This window comes from Anastrepha ludens, chromosome 4, assembly GCF_028408465.1.
Source record: "Anastrepha ludens isolate Willacy chromosome 4, idAnaLude1.1, whole genome shotgun sequence".
Classification (NCBI taxonomy): domain Eukaryota; kingdom Metazoa; phylum Arthropoda; class Insecta; order Diptera; family Tephritidae; genus Anastrepha; species Anastrepha ludens.
Genome location: NC_071500.1, coordinates 12,874,256 through 12,899,689, shown reverse-complemented (window position 1 = coordinate 12,899,689; position 25,434 = coordinate 12,874,256). Strand labels below are relative to the sequence as shown.

Here is a 25,434-nt window from a genome sequence, read left to right as displayed (position 1 = left end):
TTGATAAATGTTTCGTCATTTTCCACGTTTGTGTAAATGTAACTTGACCTATTCCATTGGAATTCCATTTATCTCCTCCTCTATATCCATACAAAATATCTATCAAACAAATTAAAATTTTGTTTTGAAAATTGCAACCATTCCATCAATATTTTCTTATGACGTTGTCACGTTAAACTATCGTCAGTAAACCGACTTTACAGACATCCTCTTTTTAATATTAATTTTGAGTCCTGATTTTGCGAACTCCTGCCGAAGCAAATTTAATTTCATCTTCATATGTCGATGCGAATGCGAGAGTAAAAGAGAGTCGTCTGCATATTCCAGATCTTCGAGATTGGTGTTCATTCTCCAGGTAATTCTACGGTTTATAGAGTCGAATATTTGAAAAATCCAGTCCTGGGGACAAGACACACACTTGTCGTACTCCAGTAGTGGAGCTTAAAGGTTAACTGAGCTTTCCATTGTGAAGATCTCTACAATTCGCACCATTGTAGCTATTTCTAATTAGATTTATGATTCGCCTCGGTATATCCTAAATAGGTTGGGTTGGCTTCCCATATGTATTCTCTTTCGACAAAGTCAAATGCCTTTTCGTAATCAACGAATGTCATATATAGGGTGGTATTATATTCAATACATTGTTCAATTATCACTCGCATAGTGTTGATGCCATCAATGCAGGAACGGTTTTGCCGGAATCGCGCTTGTTGCCTACGCAGCTTACTATTTATTGGCTCAACAATGCGGTCTAAAATGATTTATTAAATATTTGCCTTTGATTGCTCCCATAAATTGCATTCGTAATTCATTACATCAGCTCTAATCTTTTCAGTTTTAAGAAATATTAAGTATAAAGATGAGCTCACCCTTTATATTTACCAAATCATACATGCATATATATAGAATTTCGATCTAAGCCCTATACTTATCACAACACCCAACCAAAGCCAGTAACCTCAGTAAACCTGGAGTATGAAGCTGGTTGGTGCTGAGCATTTGCATTTATTCTGGCCGTACCAGACCGACATGTCTACTCTAACTACTCGCTATGGCAACGTATTCGAAAAGCAAGAGTAGTGGTGGATATCCCTGGCCTAAGCAGAAGGCTACACAATCTGCAGAGACCAGTGAGAAGAGGGCGCAAAATTAATCATAAATTTGTTTTTGAATAACTTTTTTACTAAATAAAAAAAAATTGTTTGAGGAATGGAAATCTTTATTTTGACCTTTACCCATCTTGTGCACAATTGTGAAGTATGACTGCACACAACGCCATTTGCAAAAATTATAAATCTTCCGATGCGGTGAATAGTATAACTGCGCTATTTGGATATAAAATATAGCATACGAAAGATATAACCACCCAAAAATGGTATATAATATATGTATATAATATTATAATATAATATATGTATATACAATTATATATTATATATACATTGTTTTAATGAAAACTCGGTACACATTTGTAGGAAGGCCAGGATGTCATACAAATACCCTTGCCGTTCAAAAACGCTATCGCCTGCTCTAAAGATGGAAATGTTATCTATTGCCCTGGAACTGATGGCTGTTTGGAGTGTTATAAGTATTTTTTGTTTTTGTATCAAACTATATATGCAATGTTATATACAATACGAATTGTCATTCCAGCATACGCGATGGTGCTCACACTATTATACAAGGTGACTTGAGAGGCAAAGGAAATTTCATCGCATCCAGCGATAATGGGTAATTATTTGATGAATACACATATTCGTGATATTAAATACAATCTTATTAATTATTAGTGATTGATTATTTTTGTATCATTTATTATATCCTTAATACTATCTGAAAACCGGCGTAATTTGCTACATAATTAAAAGGGCTTACACTTTATATATTTTTAAACGAAACAATTTCATTAAGATCAGAAGTGTCAATTTGTCATTTATAGCCTCAATGAGGCAAATATGAATAATTTATTTATATCGGAACAATATATACAACTGACGCTTGCACGCTTTATTTGGAGTTTGGCCGAGCATCTCCTGCAATTTATGGTGTGTGTCTTCATGTTTTCCCACAAACGTCTTCCCTACAGTTTTAACCCGACTCCGAACAGCCGTTGGCTTTTTATGAGGAGCTTTTGCTTGGCACAGATACGCTCAGAGGTTTGCCATTGTTTGCCGAGGGGCGACCGCTATTAAAAAAAAACGTTTTCTATTATCGGAACAATACATGAATATTAATTGAAGTCAGAAAGACTCTTCTAAGGGACAGTTTACCAGTGCTAGTTTACCTATGCTTTTTAGTTAAACTATATTTAAATGCTCAATTTTGCAGTCCACCATAATTAGCAGTGAAAACTTGATCCTAAGCCATTGAATATCCATGAGAAAAAATGCACTTTTCCATACATTCGTATAAAATGTTTACACATCGATATTATTTAGTCTCATCTTTCAACTCTTAGGTGCCTTATTTTCCTAAACAAAAAAATAAATACTTTTATAGTGACCTGGAAAAACCCCAAAATTTAAGAAAATGTTAAAAAATTAGAAAACAAAAAAATATTCGTCCCGTTTTTTCTTACCTTAGAAATTTTTATTAACATAAGACTGCTTAAACAATTTATTTATATCTAATAACTTTTTTATCTAAAGGGAAGTGCTTGAATTCATGGGCTAGTCTACATTTCTGTTGTATTTTATTAAAAATATAAACTATAAAATTAAAAGTATAAACTGAAAAAATAAGAAGATGCTTAAGATACAATTGTTATTGTAAATTGTTCAGAGTTGGTGAAATTTCAAAAGGAAAAAGATTTTTCTAATAGCGGTCGCCCCTCGGCAGGCAACGGCAAAACTCCGAGTGTACTTCTGCCATGAAAAAGCTCCTCAAAAATATCTGCCGTTCGGAGTCGGCTTGAAACTGTAGGTCAATCCATTTGTGGAACAACATCAAGACGCACACCACAAATAGGAGCAGGAGCTCGGCCAAACATCCAAAAAGAGTGTACGCGCCAATTATATACACATATATATATATATTTTATTATTTTCCTTGATATTCTCGAAAATTTAAGCAATTTCTTAAATTTGCTTGATTGTTGTTATTGTAGCAGTTTGCTTGATCGTGTTGTCAGGATCGGTTTGCCCATTAATTAACGTCGTTGAAATCATCTGCGTACCATTTCGGCGGACTCAGACCAAAGGGACAGAGGTGTGAGATAGTTAGTTTTTACGAGAAGACTACCAAGTACTCGAATCCCTTTTTAATTTTCTTTAAATCTACTCGGGCTCCGAAAAAATTTTAGTAGATCTTGTGGTGCCAAGGAGCCAAGGAGGTCGCTTCTTAACACATCACCGCCAAAGACCTCAAGCCTGATTCGAGCGAAGGCTGGGAAGACGCACAGAAAGTGGTCCGCCGTCTCATTCTCCTCTCCACATGCTGGGCAGAGTACAGAGATGCCCAACTTTTCCATGTGCTTTGCCCACAGAAAGTGGCCTGTCATCAGTCCAACCAGCCGCCGACAGTTCCCTCTGCATAGTGACAGGAGGAACTGCGACAGAAAAGGTGGTTAGTACCGCACGGGATTTTTTCACATACATATTGGCCAAACTAATAGCTCTGGTTCCTTGTTTACGGTAAGTGGTGGTTGGTCTCGGTTACGATATTCGTTCAGCGACACTCAAAGAATATCGTGAATTGTCACCGAGTGGTTCTGGCGTACGTATTGGTGAACGTCGGTTTTTAGCACAAAGATATTGCTTTTGATCAAGGCTGATAGATTTACAAGGATTGCTGTTGTTGTTGTTGTAGCAGCATAAACATTATATAAACCATACATATACGGGGAATGTTGCTGAAGTGACAGTCCTTGGCCGAATATAAAACCGGGTCGTTCCGGTAATGTGGAACCGACTGTCGTGGGAACGTACTATGCTCTTTAACTATGGTGAAAAATAATATTGTGAAGGGAACTTCGGCTGCCACGTCAGTTGGGATATTCGGTAGGCGAAATGTGCACGATAATTTCACACATATTCACACACTCGTCCAATCAGTCGTTGCTCAGATAGCTACGAAGCAACATGAGGGAAAGTTGTGTTAATTTGATTTCATATACCACTAACACAACCTTGTTACCAGTCGGAATCTGCACATAATTTCACACATATTTTAAACCATAGAAAAACAAACACATATTCACTCGTCCAATCAATCGTTGTGCAGTCGGCAACGAAGTGTCATTGGATGATTCTTTACGAGTTTCGCCTACACAATCTCGGTTCTTTTGTAAACACACCTCAAGTGACGGCAGCCCATCAGCTGATTCCGTCATTCACATTTGATGTTATTAATGTATCCACCAAATGGTTGGAAATAAACTAATGTTTTTTTCTTTTCAGAAACTGGATTATTACTGGCCCCTATCAAAATGATTTTCAATTGTTTTACGTGGAGATCTGAAAAAGCGAATGATTTTCAAAAATATATATGAAAATAATATATTTTGTATTCGGAATAAGAGCATAAGAACTCTAACTATGCTATAATCGAAGATAAACATGAATACATTCATTCAATGAATGAAAAAACAATAAAAACAATACAAAATAATTTATATTAAATGTAATTTATTTTATATGACTTTACTATATACATATGTGTTTAATTAATATATATGCTCTGTTTATCAAACTTATGCACAAATATTTTTAGTTTTTTTTTTAATTTTTGATACCTTATAGCATAAATTTCCAAGACTCCACAATACAAAATTAAAGATGCTCAAAATAAAACATTTACATATTTGGATGTCTATAACCTGTTAGTTAATATATAAAATAGATACAAACACGCACAATCTTGCATGTGTTTTTCCATTGAATATTTTTATCAAAAATTTATTTAGATTTGTTTACAGATCACAGACACAAAATAGTTAATAAATGTGCTTCATTACTATTATACATACATAAACACTTGCTCCACATATTTTGTTACGTTACTTGTAGCATAATTATGCCAAAAATGATTGCTGAATATAAACAAGACATGCCTGCGATCCAATACAACACGGGGAAGACTATACAGAAACAAAATAGAGACACGAAAAGCATTCGTATATATATATACATATAAGTATATGTGTGTATAGTTGTTGCGATATTTGACCTCGATCTTTGTACATTGCATTATGCGGTTTTGCATTTTTCTTTTCAAAAAATCACACACAATCGAGATATGAAAGGACACATAAAATAATGCAAATATTTATGCTCTTACAACTATGTTTCACGTAATTTCGTTTTCGTAAATATATAATGTAGATTACACAGTTAGGTGCATTTGTTATAATTTTATCCTAAATGACCCTATTTTTTCCTATTTTATAAATAAAATCGTTGATAGAAATATAGTGTTGCTCTCTTTGTAAAGTAACGGATGCAAGGAAAATATTAAAACTCGTTGAGAATATATTGCAAGTTTCGACAATTCACATAAAACATATCAAAAATATATAGAAACTTGTAATGGAATAAGTTGGGTTACATTTACACATCTAATTGAATATTCCCAGCTGTAGAAATAAAAACAAATTTGGCACCGCCCAAATAAAGTGCTGCTAATAAAATAAATAATAGATAAATACAATACATCAGGAATACATACATACATAATGTGTGCTAAAGATAATAGAGCGAATTTCCCAGCCATACATCATCTACATGTGCATATTTTAGTTAGACTAACAATAATGATATCGTAAATAATTCAGCTACATTATTCTGGTACAGCAAACAATCTGCCTCGATGATAAACTGCCGACTGGCTAGGATGGCAGATGCTCGGTTCTTTAACGCGCATCACCTATTAGTTGAACAAGACAGTGTTTGGATCTTCATTGTCCATTTGCTTAACGTGACGTAAAACATCCTTCTTGGTTATAACACCGAGCAACCGGCTGGAAAGTTGAAAATAAAAAAATGTTTACATATTTTACAGGGCCATTGATGAAATATATACAATCATCAATTGGCAACTACAATATTAATTCATTCAATCAATTTTTTGTAATAAATATGTGAGGAGAACATGGTTTATTTACCCATTGTGTGTAACCAGTGTTTGCCGTAAGCCCAACTTTCGGAACATATCCACCACAGTTTCCATGGGTGTCTGATCTGTCACCGTTATCGGTGCCATATCAAGTATTTTCTTTAGTTTAAGCGGTGGTGGTCCCAAATTTTGCGTTGGCGCTGCAGATGTGAATAATACTATTGATGCGCCAGTGATACCTTCGATTAGACGTTTCGCATTTCCTAAATTCAAGCAAATATCAGTAATTATTACATTTTTTTACAGCTGTTTAATAGTTTATAATGTTTAGCCACCTATTGCTAAGTTGAGATCCCTGCGCAGCACGAACCCCACTAAATATTGGCTTTCTTTAGACACTACAACTGGATACCCATTATGCTCCGTTTCCTTTAGTAATGTCTCAATATCATCTACAGTCATTGAATCTTGAGTAATAACATTGAGTGTTTCATTCCTCCTAAAGAAGTTAACAAAATGTATTTAAAATTTTTCCAACACAAACAACAATTGAATTAACTTACTTTGGTTGCATTACGTCAGCTGCCAGAGTTGTATGGGCAAACTCTTCTTTGCTATCGAGGAACGGATAACCGTTCAGAGCGATGTGCGCATCATATATACCCTAGGCGAAAAAGAACAATTTACATCAAAATTTTAAGCAAAAAATTAAATATTCATGTATAATAATTGTCAGCTTTCTACATCTTTTTATATTAGCTGTATTGTTTTACACTTAGCAAAAACACACAAAATAACCTAATTGAGTCAATATAACCGACTTGAGATAAAGGCGCTTAACTATAGGCGACCTGATTAATAGTAGGCCTCTTCTTTTCGCCAAGCGTTAGAAAGTAGCGAATAGATGAACCAACTGGTGTAAATGGACATATCTTTGCAACGCTGGAATAGAGCTGCCCAAAATTACATTTGTTTGTAAGATAGTGATACCATAAGATAAGATAGTTGTACCACTCGCTAGCGGCGAGTTTTACTCGATAACTTTATTGTTGCTTTCACATGCAAATTTTTCGTCAAGTGAGCCTAACAGAGAGAAAGCGAGCAGAGAACAAGCGAATAGAAGAGGCCTAGTATCGCAAAGTAAAAACACTTACTATAAATGGGTCCTGGGCAGTGTTGCCACTCACTTTGTAACGAAAAATATAGCCAATTTTTTAAGCTTGAAATTATAAAAGGTAGCCATAAAGGTTCCATATGTAGAAGTCCACGCAAGTGGGGAAAGTTACTGATCGCTATTCACTTGGGAGTGGCCAGGACGATTCTACATATGGTTCAAGCAGCTCACAACTCCTCTGAGTAGCTTCCGAAAACCCGTCCGTGAGCGAGCCAACGTAAGAAGGCGAAGCATCCTAGGATAGCTGGTTGTGCGCTGGGTTGGGGACCCGCCACCCGAGAAATACGGCTACATATTCAACGGTGATTGTGGAAAGTTTGAAATAATAGACACTAGGCCGGGTCGATTTGTGAGGAGGCAAAAAAAACGCCCATTGCTCTGTGAAAATCATATTCTAGGGATCAAAATAAGAAACTTTGCCGAAGGAACCATACCTCTAAAACGAATTCTGATGTCCCCCAATTTGGGTCGAACTTTTAGTGTCTTTTGTGGGGAGGCAAAAAAAACGCCCATTGCTCTGTGAAAATCATATTCTAGGGATCAAAATAAGAAACTTTGCCGAAGGAACCATACCTCTAAAACGAATTCTGATGTCCCCCAATTTGGGTCGAACTTTTTAGTTTCTTTTCTCATGTAAAGGCCAAAAATTGTGATATTTTGAAATGATTGTATGGGGAACCCCCCAGGGGAGTTCCAGGGGGTGTGCCACTGGCATGGGTGGATCGGCCGTCCAAAGTTAGTGGGGGTCGATCATACATTTGGACTCGATTGGAGCACTCTAAATGGGTCAAAGTGGGATTTTCCGTTCGGGCATCCGCCGTATACTGAAAAATTATCTCAAAGTCAAGCCTTACAAGATCCAAAAGGCGCATGATCTCACACCAAAGCAGCAACAAGTCAGACTTAAGAGAAGGAAGGAGTTATTTCGTTTGGCCGAAAGCGGTCAGTTTCCGAAAATTGAGTTTTCTGACGAGAAAATTTTTCAAATTGAGCAATTCGTAAACTCTCAAAACGATAAGATTTATTTGGCCAACCGTTCATACGGGAATTTGAGTCATCGATTAGCCACCAGGAGGCAGCACCCGGCAGAGAAAATGGTTTGGGCCGCTGTAACCGCAGATGGGCGCTCTCCAATCGTTTTCATCGATACTATCGACAAGATAAATGCGAAATATTATCGGGAAAGTATTCTGGAGGTTACTTTGAAGCCGTGGGCACACAAACATTTCGGTGGCAGACCATGGACGTTTCAACAGGACTCGGCACCATCTCACAAAGCTCGAGTGAACCCAGAATGGGTAAAAACCAACGTCCCGAACTTCATAACGTCCACACAATGACTCTCAAATTCACTAGACGCGAATCCGGGAAATTATTCTCTTTGGGCCATTTTTTTTTATTTATTTATTTATTTTCAATTAATAATATTAAGTACTACAATAATAGAGAGAGAGAGACCTTGGAGAGCAATGTCCGAACTAAAAGATTCACCAGTCTCGAGGCGCTGAAAAAAGCCATTGCCCGCGAGTGGACCAAAATATCTGCAAGTCACATTCGGCAGCTTGCGATTCGTTTCTGCACCGTCTGAAGGCCATAGTCAAGGCAAAATGTAGCTATATCGAGCCAAAGTAAATTGATTCTTAATTTTTTCTTTTGAACAAAAGTAATTTTCCAAACTAAATTTATGGCATTTTTAATTGATTACACTTCAAGTGTGGTCGCTCTTTTAAAAACACAAAAACAAAAAACAAAAACAAAAATTTTAGTAATTTTCATTGTTTTCTATTACCACCTTTGTTGTAATGATCTAAAAACAGGCTTTTAATCCGAAAACCATAAAAAAGGAACGACACATCTTCGAGTATTAGTTAAGGCGTACATATCCTAAAACTTGAGGCAAAAGCTCGTCTCAAACCTGTCAACACTGTATGCCCTATGACATTTTTTTACATTTTTAACATATGTAGATAATTATTTCAATATCAAAACTCACCTGTCTTCCGAGAGCATCGCCCACCCATTTCGAAGCCATAGCTGCTGCCATTAAGGGAACTATATAGCCAACACCGCCTGTTAGCTCAAACATGATGACTACCAATGAGACTGTCATGCGTGTTACGCCACCCAAAGTCGCAGCTGCACCCACCATCGCATATAAACCGGGTGTAATAAGATTTTTGCCATTAACACATTCACCCGTAAAGAGCCAGATATTTGGATAGCTATAAGCGAAACGTTCGACGCCTGTAACGTAAATTAAATAATTCAAATGGTATGAAAGTGCTAAATAACGGACGCTTACCAATTCCTACAATACGCCCCATAATTGAACCTAGTAGGAGGGAGGGAATAAACAAGCCCGCTGGTACCTTCATGCCAAATGTGAAAACAGCCAAAGCTAATTTAAATACGAAAGCTAGTAGCAATAAAATTATCGCATGGTATACGCCAGCGCCCGGTTCTGTCACTTCTATGGAGGATGTAGCGCCATTCGTAATGTTCATACGCTTGTAATCGCTGCAATAGTGTAAAAATTAAATCTTGTTAATAAAGCAAATTAAGTTCAAGTTGAACTTATTGCTACAAACCATAACGGATTGTTGGTTTCCCCCGGCGAACATTGACTGAAGAGTAAATAAATAAGTTCATTCATGTTCATGCGTGTGAATGGATTGGGAAAGCACAAAATACCGGTGACAAGTGTCACTACTAGTACTTCAATGACGGGGTATTGGCCCAACTTGCTAAATTTACGGTAACGGCACCACCATAAATTCGCTTTGATGAAAATAGTTCCGATCACACCCTGATATATAGATTATTGTAGTGTTAAAATCTCATTTAAGGTAAATAATGTTATTCACTTACGCCCATTATTCCTAGGAACACGAAAGGTATAAGTTCGAAAAATATCCAAGGTTTATTGTATTCGACGAAGAATAATACTGAATGCTCATTGCCGAATGGTGTCAACGAACGTAAAACGAACGCGGCTATTAATGCGCAAAAGAATGAACGCCATAATGTCTTCAACGGAAAATAGTACGAGACTTCCTCGAGTGAGAAGAGCACACCACCGATGGGTGCACCAAAAGCCACCGAAACGCCAGCAGCTGCAGCTGCGGATAGAATCTCACGCTTCTTCGCTTCATTTCGTCCATATTTTGGAAACATATGCGAGAATATATTGCCAATGCAGCTGGCAATATGTACCATAGGGCCTTCTTTACCCAGCGTCAAGCCCGCTGATACCGAAAGCATGAGACCAACAGATTTGATTAGCAAAGTCCATTTACCCAAATAACCGCGTATAATAAAGCCCGAAAGAATGGTCTTAATCTCAGGTATACCAGAACCACAAGCGTAGGGAGCAAACATGCGTACCAATGAAGCACTCAATGCGGCAAACATTAGTGCCCATATAATAAACCAGAAGTAAGACATAATATAGGCACCAGTGCCATTGCGATCCATGCCCATAATCTCCGGCCAAGTTTTCCACTGTAATTATAAAACAAAAACAAAAAAGCAATTTGCCATAAATAATAGTTCAGCCGGGGTAGGAGTGCACTTCATATTTACCGTTGAGCAATTGCCCTCTTCAAACACCGACTGCTTGGTTGGCCAACAACATTGCTCGCGATTAAACCAAAATGCTTGTGGGCAAATGCCATGCTTCAAGTCAGACATCCAACTAGCGCCAATGTCGATCATGCCGGCAACAAAGCCAGCAGCAATACCAACAAATAGCACACACAGCCAACCAGACCACGCATCATGAGCACCCTGCAAAAACGTTATTTCGATTTACAAAAATTTTAAAGTCAAATGTCTGAAACGTACCTTCAGCAGGTCCCATAATGAATCCTGTCGTTTTTTAACTATATACCGATGACGCATGCGATCGCGAGCAATATCGCGTTGCCAGTCGATTGTGTGAAAATCATCGTATTGTCCAATTCCAGGTATATCATCGTGTGCATCTGCATATCGAATTTAAATGGAATGTGTAAATATAATGCATAATTTCATTTACGTTCTTCTAACACTTACCCGACGCACCATAGAATGCCATTCCACCTTTAGCAACGAAGAGAAAAAATACAATACAAATAAGTAGGAATAATTGAGTGAGCAAATAAATGCATGTAGTTACATATACGAGTATGCATGTGTAAATGTATGTGCGAGTATAACTAAATGTGAATGTGAAACGAAATATTCAAATATGCAAATTTTAATTAATTATGTATAAATGTAATATATAACGCTGCTTTATTTACTCAAGTGAGCAAAGAGCTTCCAACGGACGATAAATGCGGCGCGATGTTGCTCTTTTTATTTACATTTATGTATCATACTTATTCGCCAGAGTTTTGTTTGCCAATGTCTGTTATAACTTATTTCACCAAGAACTGAACTGCAGGTAACAGCCCGAAATAGATACAAGCAGTTTCACCCAACACAGTTAAATGAAACAGCTGATTTTCGTTTACATTTGAGTATGGCTGGCAATAGATATCTATCAGAGTTGTCCGCATTTTTACATAAAGAGAGTGTGAAGCTTTCGGATATACTTTTATTCATTTCCAATTAATACACAGGGTGGTTCATATAGAGGTTTCTTTTTAAAAATTAAGCAAACCAAAAATCATTTTCTTCGACACATTACATTGGGTATATTCGAAAGAGCAAACATTCCCCAGTAAATTGCCACTCTCGGATACATTGATTGGGCTCTCGAATTTTTGATTCCCAGATCTCGGCATAACCGCCTACATAAAAATGTGATTCATCAAAGTGATTTTGAAATATTTTCAATAAGTGTTTGGGCTACACAACATTGCTTTTGGAATAAGTTTGCAATATTTCTTAACGTCGTTCAAGCGTTAAGCAATTCATTTCGCTTCACGGGAATATGATACTAACTTTTTGTCAAGACTTCCACAGGAAAGAGCTAACACAATCAAAGTGACATATAATTAATATGATTAAAAGATAGCATCAAGTCGAGCACGTTTTGTTCTCTACTTTGTTTCGGGACTTTAGTATTTTTCTAGCAACTCTGAACAAAAAAGTCCATGAAAAATTTATGCATGCGGTACGAAAAATTCTTTTAGGGGTTTATTTAGCATGACAAAGTTGACTCAATTTGACAAATTTCAATTTTCATCAAAATTATCAAATAGGATTGATTTTTGGCATTTTTTTTTTGCTGAGGATTTCGGCGAATGATTGGGAAATAGCTATAATTAAAACTATGGAAATATTAATTATCCCCCGTTTCAAAAATGTTTTGGAAGCCAATTTGATGCTTTAAGGTATCGCCTCACAAGTATTTTATTTAGCGGTATATCCATAATACTGGTTCAAGAGTCGTGAGCATACAAAATATGGGCCTCACAATTAGTACCAAGGTATTTGAGATATCTTGCTGGAGAGGCCCAGAGCATGTATACATTTTAATAGCAATTAACTTTATGCAGTTCCTTAACCGAGATCCCTTTATAGGAGACAACAATGCCGTCCTCCCAGTAAGAGAAGTCTACCAATAATAGGCTGCGATGCTAATGCGATCTTCAACCGGAGGTGTGAGTCTCTATAAAAATTTATCATCAGTAGTGATCTGTATATATGTGCTACATGTCGGTTGTACACCGACATTTGTCACGAGGAACAGACAGGAAGTTCTTGCGATATTTTCCTCCAGCCTCAGACTAAAGGAACATATAGTTGAAGCTGGAAACAGATGTTACTCAAGAACATCTGAGAAAAAACCCCAGGAACTCTGACTAGAATAAGTTTAGGAGTCTACTAGGTATGAACCCACCTAGCATAGGTAACCTTCCACGATTTACTGACTCTATGGAGTTAGAAGTTTAAACAGCTCTATTAGTCCTGACTTTGAGTGCAGTTCTCCTGAGATCAAACCGACAGGCAAAACCACCACGCCGGGAGCTGTGACTCATATCCCGGAGCAATATACTGGATTTTCAAAACCAACATTTATCCTAGGCGCCAAACTTAACTCGAGAAGGCATGCTGATGCAACCTTGTTGTCCACATGGAGTGCAGGAAAATTCTTAGATTGTAGCCCAAAAATCCTTCCAGAGGGATGATATCACTAAGGTAATTCAATAATTCAAAGATATTCATGATCGAACTGGAGTAAACTTGCTTTCGAAAGGAAACTTCAAGTACCCTGCACTCGTATACAGATGGCTCGAGAGCACCTGAAGGTATAGGCGCTGAAATATATCGCCTCAAAATAAGCGGTCTGAGCGGATGAGCAGGCAGTTCTGCATTTTCGACAATTCGTGAACTGCGTTTTCATTTTTCAAATGGGTATGGGAAACCGAAAAAATTGGAAACGAATTTTGCAAGGCAGCAATTTGAGTAACGGGGCCTATTTTAATCTTTCTGGCTTCGTCCATAAACGACGATGCGCTGTCCATTTCGAAGCGAGATACCGAGTGAGTTATGTATGTATATTTGTTTTCTAAGTTTGTTTGAAAGATCTATCAATAAACACGAACAGGTTCATATATTGTTAAGACAAATATTCTTTATGTGAGTCATCGATTAAATTTATTTATGCTAACCAATCAATTTAAAAATCACTGTTTGTTTGCTAATTGGTCGCTAAAGATATAAATAAGGATATAAATTGAACGGGGAAAAATTATATGGCTGTCTTGACCATATGCTTATAGCAGTGGGGAAATTAATATGCATACTTGACACACAGCTTTTCAAATATTGGCATAGTGCATAAACAATGACTAGTTCGCACTTGCAAGCACGACTAATACCACGCGCTACTTAAGAAACCTATTCATTGCCCATTTCCATTGTAACATGAATGGAAGTTCAAATAGCCCATATTGGCATTCAGTTTACTAACTTTTCTTTTTCCTCAGTTATAGTCTTCGCATCATTCTTCCCGCATAACACGCCTCCTTACTTGTTGCTAGATGCTGTCGAATTTGTTTTTCTAATAGATCGCACAGATGCTCAAAAGGATTGAGATTAGGGCGAGTGTGGATGTGTTTTGGAGCGCTGTTCTCGTACAAGACCCAAAGCTTGACCTTCTCGGCTGTGTGTTTTGGGTCGATATCTTGTTGGAACCAAAACGTTCTTAATGAGCCAAGATTTTCGGCACTCTGTTAATAATGTTCAAATACCCCCATTTACCAATTGTCGAATCAATAAATTTTAAGTGACCCCCACCATTTGCTGCCATGCATCCCCACACCATAACTCCATCACCGCCGTGTTTGATTGTACCAACAAAATTTTGTTTCTCAAGAGCAGTGCCTGATTTTCGCCAAACAGTTTGACGACCTCTTATCTCATTCCCTTGGCAGCCGGTTCTACGTTACCGGAATGACCTGGGTTTTCCCCGACCAAGGGCTGCCGCCCCAGTAAGCTAGGCCTGTCTAGTGTACTGTATCCCACCATCCCACGACCTCTTATCTCAAACATACAAAACTTACTTTCATCTGAAAAAATTACTTGTTTCCAAAATTCTGAAGGCTTATTTATACAAATATTAGCAAATTCAATGCACTTTCTTCTGTTCACAAGTGAAATAAACGACTTTCTTCGAGCGACTCTACCATGAAATCCAACTTTATGTAAAACTTTTCTAGCAGTTTCCGCACAAATACTTTTTTTAAATGTTTGGTTTACGTTTTCAACAATCTTTGATAATGTAATTCGCGGGTTAACCTTTGCCATTTTGATTAGGCTGCGCTCTTCTTGGACCGATAATGTTCTTGGACGCCCATACCTGGGCTTAGATGTTAAAATCCCGGTTTACTTAATATTGTTTACTACGCGTTGAACAGAGGAGAACGTTCTGGCAACAACTTTGACAATATTTCGGAAAGTATTTCCATCTTTCCACAACTTTATAATTTATTTTCCTTTGGTTTCCATCTTTTCTTGTTATTGCCATTTTTAAATAAAATGTACCACTGAGTTCCCTCAGTTATTTCATTATAACAAATAATGAAAGGTGTGCAAAAGAAAAAAATCTTAATAAAGTGGTATTATTGAAAGAAACAATCTGTACGCAGACTTTCAGGTTGTTATATTTATATGTTGCTGGAATTACTTATGCAAAAAACGAAGTGAAGAATCTTGTTATTTTCTTTTGCTTTTGTAACTTAAGAATTTAATGAAAGAATAAATAAATGAAATATGAAATGAGTTGTCAAACAATTTAAAGGGTGGGTTAGGTGTAGTCAAAATTTCAAAAAATTGGATATCTTTTTGCATTTTCTTAAAGTATCTTAAAAATAACGCGAGAAAATTCCGAGTGAATCCGGCAAATACTTTTCAAGTTATTCAACAATCAACAAAGGGCGCTCGGCGCTTCGGAGCGTTCGAGAGCAAGTAGCTAGCAGCAGCGCAAAGCAACTGACTTCTCGGGGTTTATTGTTATGAATGTCCATTTTGATGTAGGCAACAGCAAATCGATATTTTGGAAGCTGCTGTGACGTCTAAAGAACTATGGCCCAGGAATCGATGAAACAGTGTAAGTAATTAAACAATTTGAATAACTCGACATAAATCGATAGCAAAACTTTAAATGCGATTTCCTCAAAACTATGTTTTTAGATCTGGTGATCACTGTAACTTAAAAACTGCTTAGTAGATTTCAATAAAATTTATACTGCTTTTGAAAAACATAAAAAACACGAGCCTGATCGAAGGATTTTTTTTTTAATTTCGATTTTGTTTAAACAATTAATTGTGGTTTTTCTCGAAAATCTGAAAAACCTTTCCTGAGGTCGCCATATTGTTACTTTTTGAAAATTTTCAATTTTTAAAAAACAAAACAAAAGATCAGGCACAAAATTATCTATTAACAAAACTAATTTCTCTTGTCCGATTGATTTTAGATGTATATCGAGATAAACGAGCTCCCTACAAACAGCGATAGCTTTTACAATTATTGATTTTTTTTTTATTTTTTTTGAAATTTTATTAAAAGCAAGTCGAAACATGATGTATTAATGCTATGTTTTTATTTTTGTAAAATAAAGCAATTTACTACCAAAACAAAATTATTGAAAATCATAATTTTTTCGGGCCTCTGACAACCCCAAACCCCTTAAGAATATTTTTAAGGGGTACGCAGACTGTATGTGCTATGCATATGTATATACAGCTGTTGTCAGCTAATTAGAAACGCTCCCTTTTGATAAACGCTTGATGAGCATAATATTAAACTGTTTAAATTTACCGTTATTTTTTCTCTTAAAATCATTTGCATTGCTTTTGTTACTCTATTTACTACCCAATGCGCCTAGTTTTGTAGTTGTGAAATTGAAATACCGTTAATATTATCCAACGCAGTGCATGGGTTACTTAGTTCAAGATAAATAAACTGAGACGAGTAATTAGAAACAGTTTAATAGTAATATAATCGACTTTTTGGTATGTATATTGTATATTTTAAATTGGTTGTTTAAAAGCAACTAAAATATTCGTCTTCAAGATGTGTAATGGGAAAAAGCAGCAGCTGTACACCTGCCCTGCGGAGCTCCATTTTTGACCTTCGTAAAGCTGGAAAGTCGTACAGTGAAATTTCTAAGCAAGTCAAATGCTCGAAAAAAATGGTTTTTAACGCCTTAAAGCATATCCAACTTTTTAAGACTGTTGACAATGTTCCACGTAAGAAAAGGCCCCGGAAAACTTCAGCAGAAATTGACCGCAAGATAGCAATCATCTCCAAAAGAGACCCAAAAAAGACGTCCACTGACATCCAACGGGAAATTCAGGATCAATATAATTTCGAAATATCCAAGAGGACAATTGCTCGGCGTCTGGTCGAATCTGGACTGCATGGCAGAGCAGCACGCAAGAAGCCCCTTCTAACTAAGATACAAAGGAGACGGCGAGTAGTCTTTGCGAGATCCCATTGGTCATGGACTCCAAATCAATGGAAATATATCGTTTGGAGCGATGAAACCAAGATAAATCGCATAGGCCCAGATGATAAAAGGTATGTTCGACGGCCAATCAACCAAGAATTCAATCCTCGCTACGTTTCACGGGTAGTGAAGCATTGTGGAGGATCAATCATGGTGTGGGGGTGTTTCTGGTGGAATGGTGTTGGCCCAATCCATAGGATTGATGGAATTTTAAATAAGGAGAAATACGTCGATATACTAAAAAATGTAATGTTGCCGTGGGCTGAGGAAAATTTGCCTGTTATATGGAAGTTTCAACAGGATAATGATCCAAAACACACGGCAAAGTTGGCGAAAAGGTTTTTCGACAAAAATTCCATCAATGTTTTGGAATGGCCATCATCCAGTTCGGACTTAAACCCAATAGAGCATCTCTGGGGTGACGTTAAAAAAGCCGTGAGTGCCAAAAATATCCCAAATATGGATGTCCTTTTTGCCGAAGTAAAAACGGCATGGCAAGCAATACCTGTGGCGCGCCGTCAGAATCTCATTACATCAATGCGCAATCGATGTGAGGCAGTGTTGAAGCAAAAGGGTTATGGAACCAAATACTAACATAATCTTTATGTTGATCTGATAATACATTACTGTCTCTAATTAGTTGCCCTATCCAAATCGTGCATTTCACATGCTTTAAAAAAATATATATATATTTAATAAAGAATTGCGATTAAATTGTTTTCCACTAGTTTTTAAGTTTATCATATGTGTAAATAAAATTGGCAAAAAGTTATGAAAATACGTGTTTAAAAGGAAAATGGAAAATTTATTTTGAAATAAGTGTCGTTTCTAATTAGCTTTCAACAGCTGTTTATACATATTTGGGGCGCACATCCTTATTGGGTGTTTGGCCGAGCTGAGGGACCTAAAGTTGAATTCTGACTCCGAACGGCAGATGGTTTTTTATGAAGAATCTTTTCATTACAGGCGAAAGCTGTTAGAAAAAACCTTTTCTATCATTTGGTGTTTCAAGCCAAGTGTGGGTATCTAACCCGTGCGCCACTGACTGGTAACCGCTTACAAATCATTCGGCTTCGCCGGCTGAATTTCTCACACACAGAGAAATAAATTCAGATTGGTTGATGATTATAAATATATTATATATGTATGAATGTACATACATACATACGTGCATATTGAATCGTATAATATAATTCATTTGCTTTCATTTTTAGTTTCATTATTTCTTTCGAGCACTTAACGCGAATACACTAATTTTGTATCAGTCTAGCCCAGCACCGTATACGAAAGCCGTTAGCAATTCAAGCATACATACATACATATGTCAACAATCGCAAGTGCCAAAAACTTCTTAATTTCTATACTCACTATCATTGATATCACCGAAGGCGCTATGTGTTGGTACATGGTGGTGATTGCGCGAGTAATGATGCTCTCGCTCTCCCTCTAAATCTGAGTCCGCTGAAGTGTGACGCTTGTAATTGAAATTCGACGAGTGACCGCCATCGCCTGGGCTTGAATGTGGTGTGATATCAATCATTTCGTCGTCGTCTTCACCAACTGTGAGTGCAGTTGTTGCTGCAGTGCCGTTAGTTTCCTTTGTTAAAGAGGACGTAGCCAATGGATGATCCTGAGCAGCAGTAATGTCTCCTATGGCACCTGTATGACCGTTCGACTGAAAGAAAGTATTTGTATAAGCAAAACGAAGAGTAATAGAATATACGAATATATTATGCTAAAGTTACACTCTTATCTAAATCTGTAGATCTTCATGAGCGTACATATGCGAGACATCACCCAGTAGGAAAAATTTGCATAATAGTAAAAAATAAATATTTCAACAATATATCATAACATAGAACGACAAAATTTTAAGTATCCTTCAAAACTAAAAACCAGTATTTACGTTTCTAAGGGCTTTTGATATATTAATATAATTCCAAAAGTTAGGCCCAACTCATCAGATGCCCTACATTTATTATTATTATTATTATTATTTCTTTATTAGTTATATATAACTTTTACATTTATAATTCATTTTACATTATTATTTTACATGATATAAAATTCCAAATTCATTTAATTTATATTTAATTTTATAAAATCCACTACAAGTTTTCTAAAGTGAAGCAAATTATTTTCATTTTTTATTACATCAGGTAAAGTGTTGAATAATTTTAAGCCATTATACATTATTGAATTCTGAGTGCTTCTCTTATTAAATCTTCCTAATCTGAAGTCATTTGCTCTTCTCAAATTATAAGGTTGAATATCTCTGACATAGACGAGCTCATCTTGGAGGTACTCAGGAAACATACTGTGCTTTACATTGAACACAAAAACTATGACTCTTAACGCCAAACGTTGCTTTACATTCAACCACATTAACATTTGTAACATAGAAGACGTTGATGTGTATATATTGCACTTGATTATTACACGCATTGCTTTATTTTGCAAAACTTGAAGCCTTTTTTTAATATCATTATTGCACATATAAAGAATAGTTGCACAGTAATCAAAATGTGGCAATATGATTGTGTTAAAAATCATTACTGCATTATCAAAACTCAGTCTTTTTCTAATTCTGCTCAAAAATCCCACCTTTTTACTAATTTGATTGCATATATAGCCAGCATGTTCATAGAAATTTAATTATTTGTCGATTATGACTCCTAAGTATTTTATTGTGCTAACTTCACCTAAGCTTTCACAACCAATTTGTAATCGCAAATTTTCATTCGAGTTGAGAATCGTGAAATGGTATTTAGCTTTAATTTATTCATGCACAGCCATATTTCTAGATTTTTCAAGTCCTCTTGTACCTTGTTATGGATATCACTTAGATTTTTATCAGCTATGTATAGCAAGGTGTCATCAGCAAACAAAGCAATATTACACCACTTTAACACCGTATTTATTTCATTGATATATAGCAAAAAGAGATCCACTCCTAACGTTGAACCTTGAGGCACTCCAATATCTACATGTTCCTCTTGAGAAGTAAATTCCATAATTTTTGTTTGCTGCGATCTTCCACAAAGATAGGATTCAAACCATTTCTTTTCAATACCTGACTCCATAGCCTTCCAATTTCTGAATAAGGATACCGCGATCAATTGTCTCAAAAGCTCTTTTAAAATCAAGGAATATTGCAAGTACTTTGTCTCCAACATCAATCCTCTTTTTCCATTCGTGAATTATCCAAATTAAGGCCGTCTCACAAGAATGACCCTTTCTAAAACCAGATTGCTGCCGAATTATAATATTATTGTCTTGTACGAATTTTGTGAGCTGCTTACTAACCACCTTTTCAATTACTTTTTCTAAAGTTGGCAACATATTTATTGGTCTATATTCTACAGCTGTTTTTGGGTTTGACACTTTTGGAACTGGAATCACTATTGATTTTTTTAAAGTTTTCGGGAATGAACCTTCGGTCATCGACTTATTTAATACATGCAGAATTTCATTTCCAAGATTATCGATATTTTCCAATAATATTTTTGCACTAAGGCCAAACAAGTCTTTTTTTCTAAATATTCAAAAGAGATCATGAAACATTTATTTTTTTCGAAAGGTCGTAAATGTTTCTCAAACCTTAAAACTGTATTTATCTCTGATATATCGTTTATTGAATTTACAGTTGTTGCGAATTCCCCGATATGAAGAAACAGAGTAGAATCAGGTAAAATATTAGAATACGCAAGTTTATAGATCATTCAATTTTAGTATAATACAATGAAAGTTTGAAATGGCTCAACAGTCTCGTTGATTTTTGATAATATTTTTCCTTGACGGTGTTGCATATGTTCTCCATATAACGAATGCGTGACATTTTTTTTTTTAATCTGGAAATTTTGATGAATATTTGTCGAATTTTTATAAATGTCATACAAAATATGAAACTTGGATTAATATGGTGTTTGCTTTAGAATGAACTAAATATATTTTTTTACCAATAGAAGGTGGTCTCTGACTAGTAAATCTTAAAAGGACAAATTGTCTGCTTGGATGCAACAGATCAATTACAAGCGCCCTCACAGGTGTTATAATGGGTCACTGCACTATTGGCCCCGTATCCAGAATGGGTGTACCTCACAATGACTTCTGCAGGAGCTGTGGAGATGAAGAAGAAATAGAGTCAGTAAAACACCTTCTCTGTGAATGTACTCCACTTCAAAGAAGCCGTACCAAATATCTTGGCGATTGATTATTTCTTTGAAGACCTGGGAAATTTGCAAAATGTCTCACTGGAGCGACAAGTTACCTTCTTAAAAAAATCGAAGTGGTTTAAACAACTTAATTAGGGAATGGAAGTCGAATACAGGTAGCACAATGGGCTTAGAAGCCACCGAGAGTCTTGTCTTAGACAAGCAACCTGGCTATATTTTTTATAACAACGTAGTAAGGAAGTGCTAAATTTGGTCCGCACGAAAGTTTATAAGTCGCACGAATTTTAGTAAAATTTAATTTGGATTGTGGCGGTTAATTTTTGGAATCAAAAAAATTTGAATCATAGCTTGTAACTTCAAATAGACGGGCGGAAATTTATTTTTAACATATTAAAAGTGGGCGTAGTTGCTGTCCAATCTCAATAATAATTAAATCGAATCTAAATGAGGTGAGGGGCAATATTTTTTATTGTTTCGTTATTTATTTATTATTTGTACTAACTTCACATTTCTTACATTGTATTATTTCTCGTTTTCCTAATGAATTCTAAACATTTTTTAATGCCATATATCTTGTCTCCTTTTTTATTTCCATTGGTAATGCATTATACAATTTCAGACCAATATAAAACATTGAATGTTTATTGCTTTGTCTACACTTAATTCTAATGTCATCATATTTTTATTACATACTTCTTTTGCGTATTCAGTCCTAATCTTCTGAACTGCCATAAGGGTATTTAGTTCAAATCTTTCTTTTATATTAAGTCACTTTAAAGTCTCTAGCATTACCTTCATTGATGTATGTACATATGTATATTCAATTAATTTGTTGTCATTACTTATTCCTAGATATTCGATTGTTAATTTTTTCAGTTTTTTGTTGTTGTTTATTTGTAATTAATTGTAAATTACCAATAGCGGGACATTGTTAATTTCTATCATTTTTGTCTTTTTTTCATTTAATTTAAGTTTGTTCATTTTTAAACATTTAGTGACCGCGCTAATATTTTATTTTACATTCTTCTTCACTTTCTCCTTCAGCATAAATCAGGGTATCATCATTTAGTACTATTTCATATCTCCTTATAACCATTTCTAAATCAAAAATTTACTTGTACCGTGTTTCTGCTTTTGGGTTCATCATTTATATCAAATTTAAGTAACTTTGCATTATTCATAACGAAAATATAACGTTTTTTTTGCCTTTTTTGAAAATTACCATTATATTTGTGTTGGGCCCGGTTATTGACCGATTTCACCCATTTTCAATTCCGACCTACCTTGGCTAAAGAGTAATTATACGTTTTCACCAAAGACAAGCATCATTATGTTCCATCAGAGGCAATAACTTTAGGACATTGGTAAAGTAAATGGCTCAATGGGGCTGATAGTGGACATTTGAACTTATGTAAGGAGGCTTAAGTATGGATTGTCGGCTTCTGTATCGATTAATAGGGCCCAATAATAGACCAAACTGAGATGAATGTGCAAATTTTTAAATGCTTCTCATATTTTGTCCGGCAGATTTAATTTAGCTGTTCGCAGGCTTGCAGTCTATATGCCTACCAAATGTATTCTCGAACGACCATTTGGTAGGCTTAATTTTCAATGATGATAATTCGCGCTAAAATTTTATATTATTAAACGACTTATCCAAGGCACATTAAACAGGTAGTTATTTAAGTTTTTTACAAAAATTTAGTTCATGCCACATCAAAAACGATATAAGCCAAAGTTTCAAACTTTGTACAAAATTTTAGAAAATTCAATAAATTTTCATCAACATTTCAAACCGCTTAGTCAACATTTTTAGAAAAATGTCCACTATGCACTTTTATGTCCCAATGATTTTTTTTTATAATAAAGTCCAAGTTTGAAGTGGCTCAAAAACCGCGTAATTTTTTTTTTTTTTTTTCAACGGTGTTACACATTTTCTTCCATATAACGAATGCTTGAAATCATTTCTATGTATGTATATAGAGAAATTACACAAGGCGACCAGCAGAAAAAAATTGTCAAAACTCAACCGGTTTTTGAGCCAGTTCCCACTTGAACTTCATTATACAAAATTCTGATTAAAAAGTTTGAAATTTTTATAAAAATTGCAATTGAATTGATACATTTTATACAAAGTTTGAAAATGTACATAAATTTTATGGCTTTTGTTTGGTTTATAAAAGCAAACAAAGAAGACAACTGTGTATGTTCTTTTTTTAATTATTTCCTCTAAATGCTACGTCTCATACACTCTTGGTATCTGGCCTCCGTACTCAGTGCTGCTTGATGGAGAAGTGATGTCGTCCCCAGAAAACCCTCGACGATTTTCAACAAAATGTGATCCAATTATTCCATTGATTAACAATGTACACCAAACCGCCACGTTGGGACAATGACGTGGCTGTTGAGTTTTCATACAGGGTTGTTGTTGTTGTTGTAGCAGCATAAACATTCCCCCTACATGTACGAGGAATGCTGCTGAAGTGACAGTCCTTGGCCGGATATAAATCCGGGCCGTTCCGGTTACGTATTGGATTCTGTCATTTAGATGATCAACAACGGCTATTTTACTTATTTATGCTTCTATTTAATTGAAAATGGACTTCACCACAGCGAAATATAGTGGTTACCGTACGAAATCGCTTCAATATTGTCTGAATATTTCATGCATAATACGTTTTGGAAGTACCAGAGCAGCCGCTGTCTTACGCACAGACTGACACGAATTATCGTGAAGCTAAAGCTAACAGCCAGCGGTTATAATAATAAATATAAATAAATAATAAAATAAATATAAATAAATAATGAAATAAATATAAATAAATAATGAAAAGATATAAATAAATAATAAAATAAATTTAAATAAAAAATAAAATAAATATAAATAATTAATAAAATAAACATAACTATAATTTAAAACCTAATTCTGCCACCGGACACCTTGTACAGAGCATGTTTTTAAAAAACAATAAAAAAAAGTAGTAAAAGTAAATAGTACAAACTTTGCAATATGTTGTGCTGCTATTATTGTAAGCACTGGTGTACCATATATACTATACAATAAAGTGCATTGTGCGTTCTAGTACATTTACACTTGGAATGAGTGTATAAGTATTTAAAATCGTATTATTGGAAATTGATACTGATCATTTTCTATCGTTTTATGATTTTATTTGAAACATAAATTGATATAATAACCAACAATGCTATTGTTATTAGTAATTATCTAGTTTACGACCCGGTTGCCAAAATTTGTCAAAGTCCATAAGCGGACACTTTGATTGACATGTTTTGGTCCATTTTGGTCCCAATATTTATGTCCAAAAACGGGTAACCCATTTGGGCATAACAATCCGAAATCTGTGGGTTGTAATTTAAATCGGGCCACAGAAAGTCCTTTAATTGTATTAGAAATATAACTTAGCATAACATCTCCCACAAATGCATGCGCACATATAAATGAATACCATTTATGGTGGGCGTACGACTTACCTTTTTCAATACTGATTGATATGCAGTAATATAGCTATTACCTTCAGCTGCAATCTCTCTACTACCTTTCAATGGAAATTTTTCCATAACGAATTTAACTTATGCTTTAATTACAGTTTCTCTGAAATAGATCATAAAAAGATGCTGGTTATAACTTGCTTGCTTTCGTAAGGCACGAACACATTTCATTTAAGGTATACAAATACCACTTAATATAATAACGTTGCTTTAATTATTCTGTAAGCATGCAATTTTCACAATCCAATAACCAATATTTTGTTTTGAACTGCGACAAATAAAGGAAATAGTTTTCTTTTTATCGCCGTCATCGTCTGCCTAACAAAATTTATTTCGAGGATTGCAATGAACATATCTGAATGCACATACATATCTACACACAAATTTGAACAGAATGGCACCGTCGTAGATACCAAAAGGAAACAACAACACTTAACACATTTTAGTTTTTACGTACTCATTATAAAAATTTAAACAAGTGCAAAAACTTAAACAGGATTCACTAAAATTCTTTCTGAAAATTGGAAAAAATTCCTTTGCACTCACACACGATCAACTCGAGAGAAAAAAACTAATGACG

General features: G+C 35.5%; 2 protein-coding genes across 4 annotated transcripts in view; one reads left to right on the top strand and one right to left on the bottom strand.

The window, feature by feature from the left end:
* Window positions 1-4,971, top strand: part of LOC128862163 (uncharacterized) — a 10,407-nt gene extending 5,436 nt beyond the window's left edge. The window contains exons 3-5 of the mRNA XM_054100633.1: window positions 1,476-1,588; window positions 1,654-1,731; window positions 4,398-4,971. Coding sequence (XP_053956608.1) covers window positions 1,476-1,588; window positions 1,654-1,731; window positions 4,398-4,458 — 252 coding nt within the window. The 3' untranslated portion in view covers window positions 4,459-4,971. The remainder of the gene's footprint in view (window positions 1-1,475; window positions 1,589-1,653; window positions 1,732-4,397) is intronic.
* Window positions 4,785-25,434, bottom strand: LOC128862161 (H(+)/Cl(-) exchange transporter 5). 3 transcript variants are annotated; one of them, XM_054100630.1, is made up of 14 exons: window positions 25,312-25,434; window positions 24,837-24,957; window positions 18,538-18,844; window positions 11,279-11,305; window positions 11,069-11,208; window positions 10,808-11,011; window positions 10,094-10,726; window positions 9,814-10,031; window positions 9,528-9,742; window positions 9,219-9,469; window positions 6,615-6,715; window positions 6,387-6,550; window positions 6,101-6,314; window positions 4,785-5,956 (listed from the first exon to the last, which is right to left on the bottom strand). In XM_054100630.1, exons 2-14 carry the CDS (start codon window positions 24,921-24,923, stop codon window positions 5,866-5,868), a joined length of 2,652 nt encoding a protein of 883 aa, XP_053956605.1. In that variant the 5' UTR covers window positions 24,924-24,957; window positions 25,312-25,434; the 3' UTR covers window positions 4,785-5,865. The 3 variants fall into 3 exon arrangements, with proteins under 3 accessions (XP_053956605.1, XP_053956606.1, XP_053956607.1); XM_054100631.1 differs by lacking the exon at window positions 25,312-25,434 and adding an exon at window positions 25,224-25,242; XM_054100632.1 differs by lacking the exon at window positions 25,312-25,434 and adding an exon at window positions 25,043-25,169.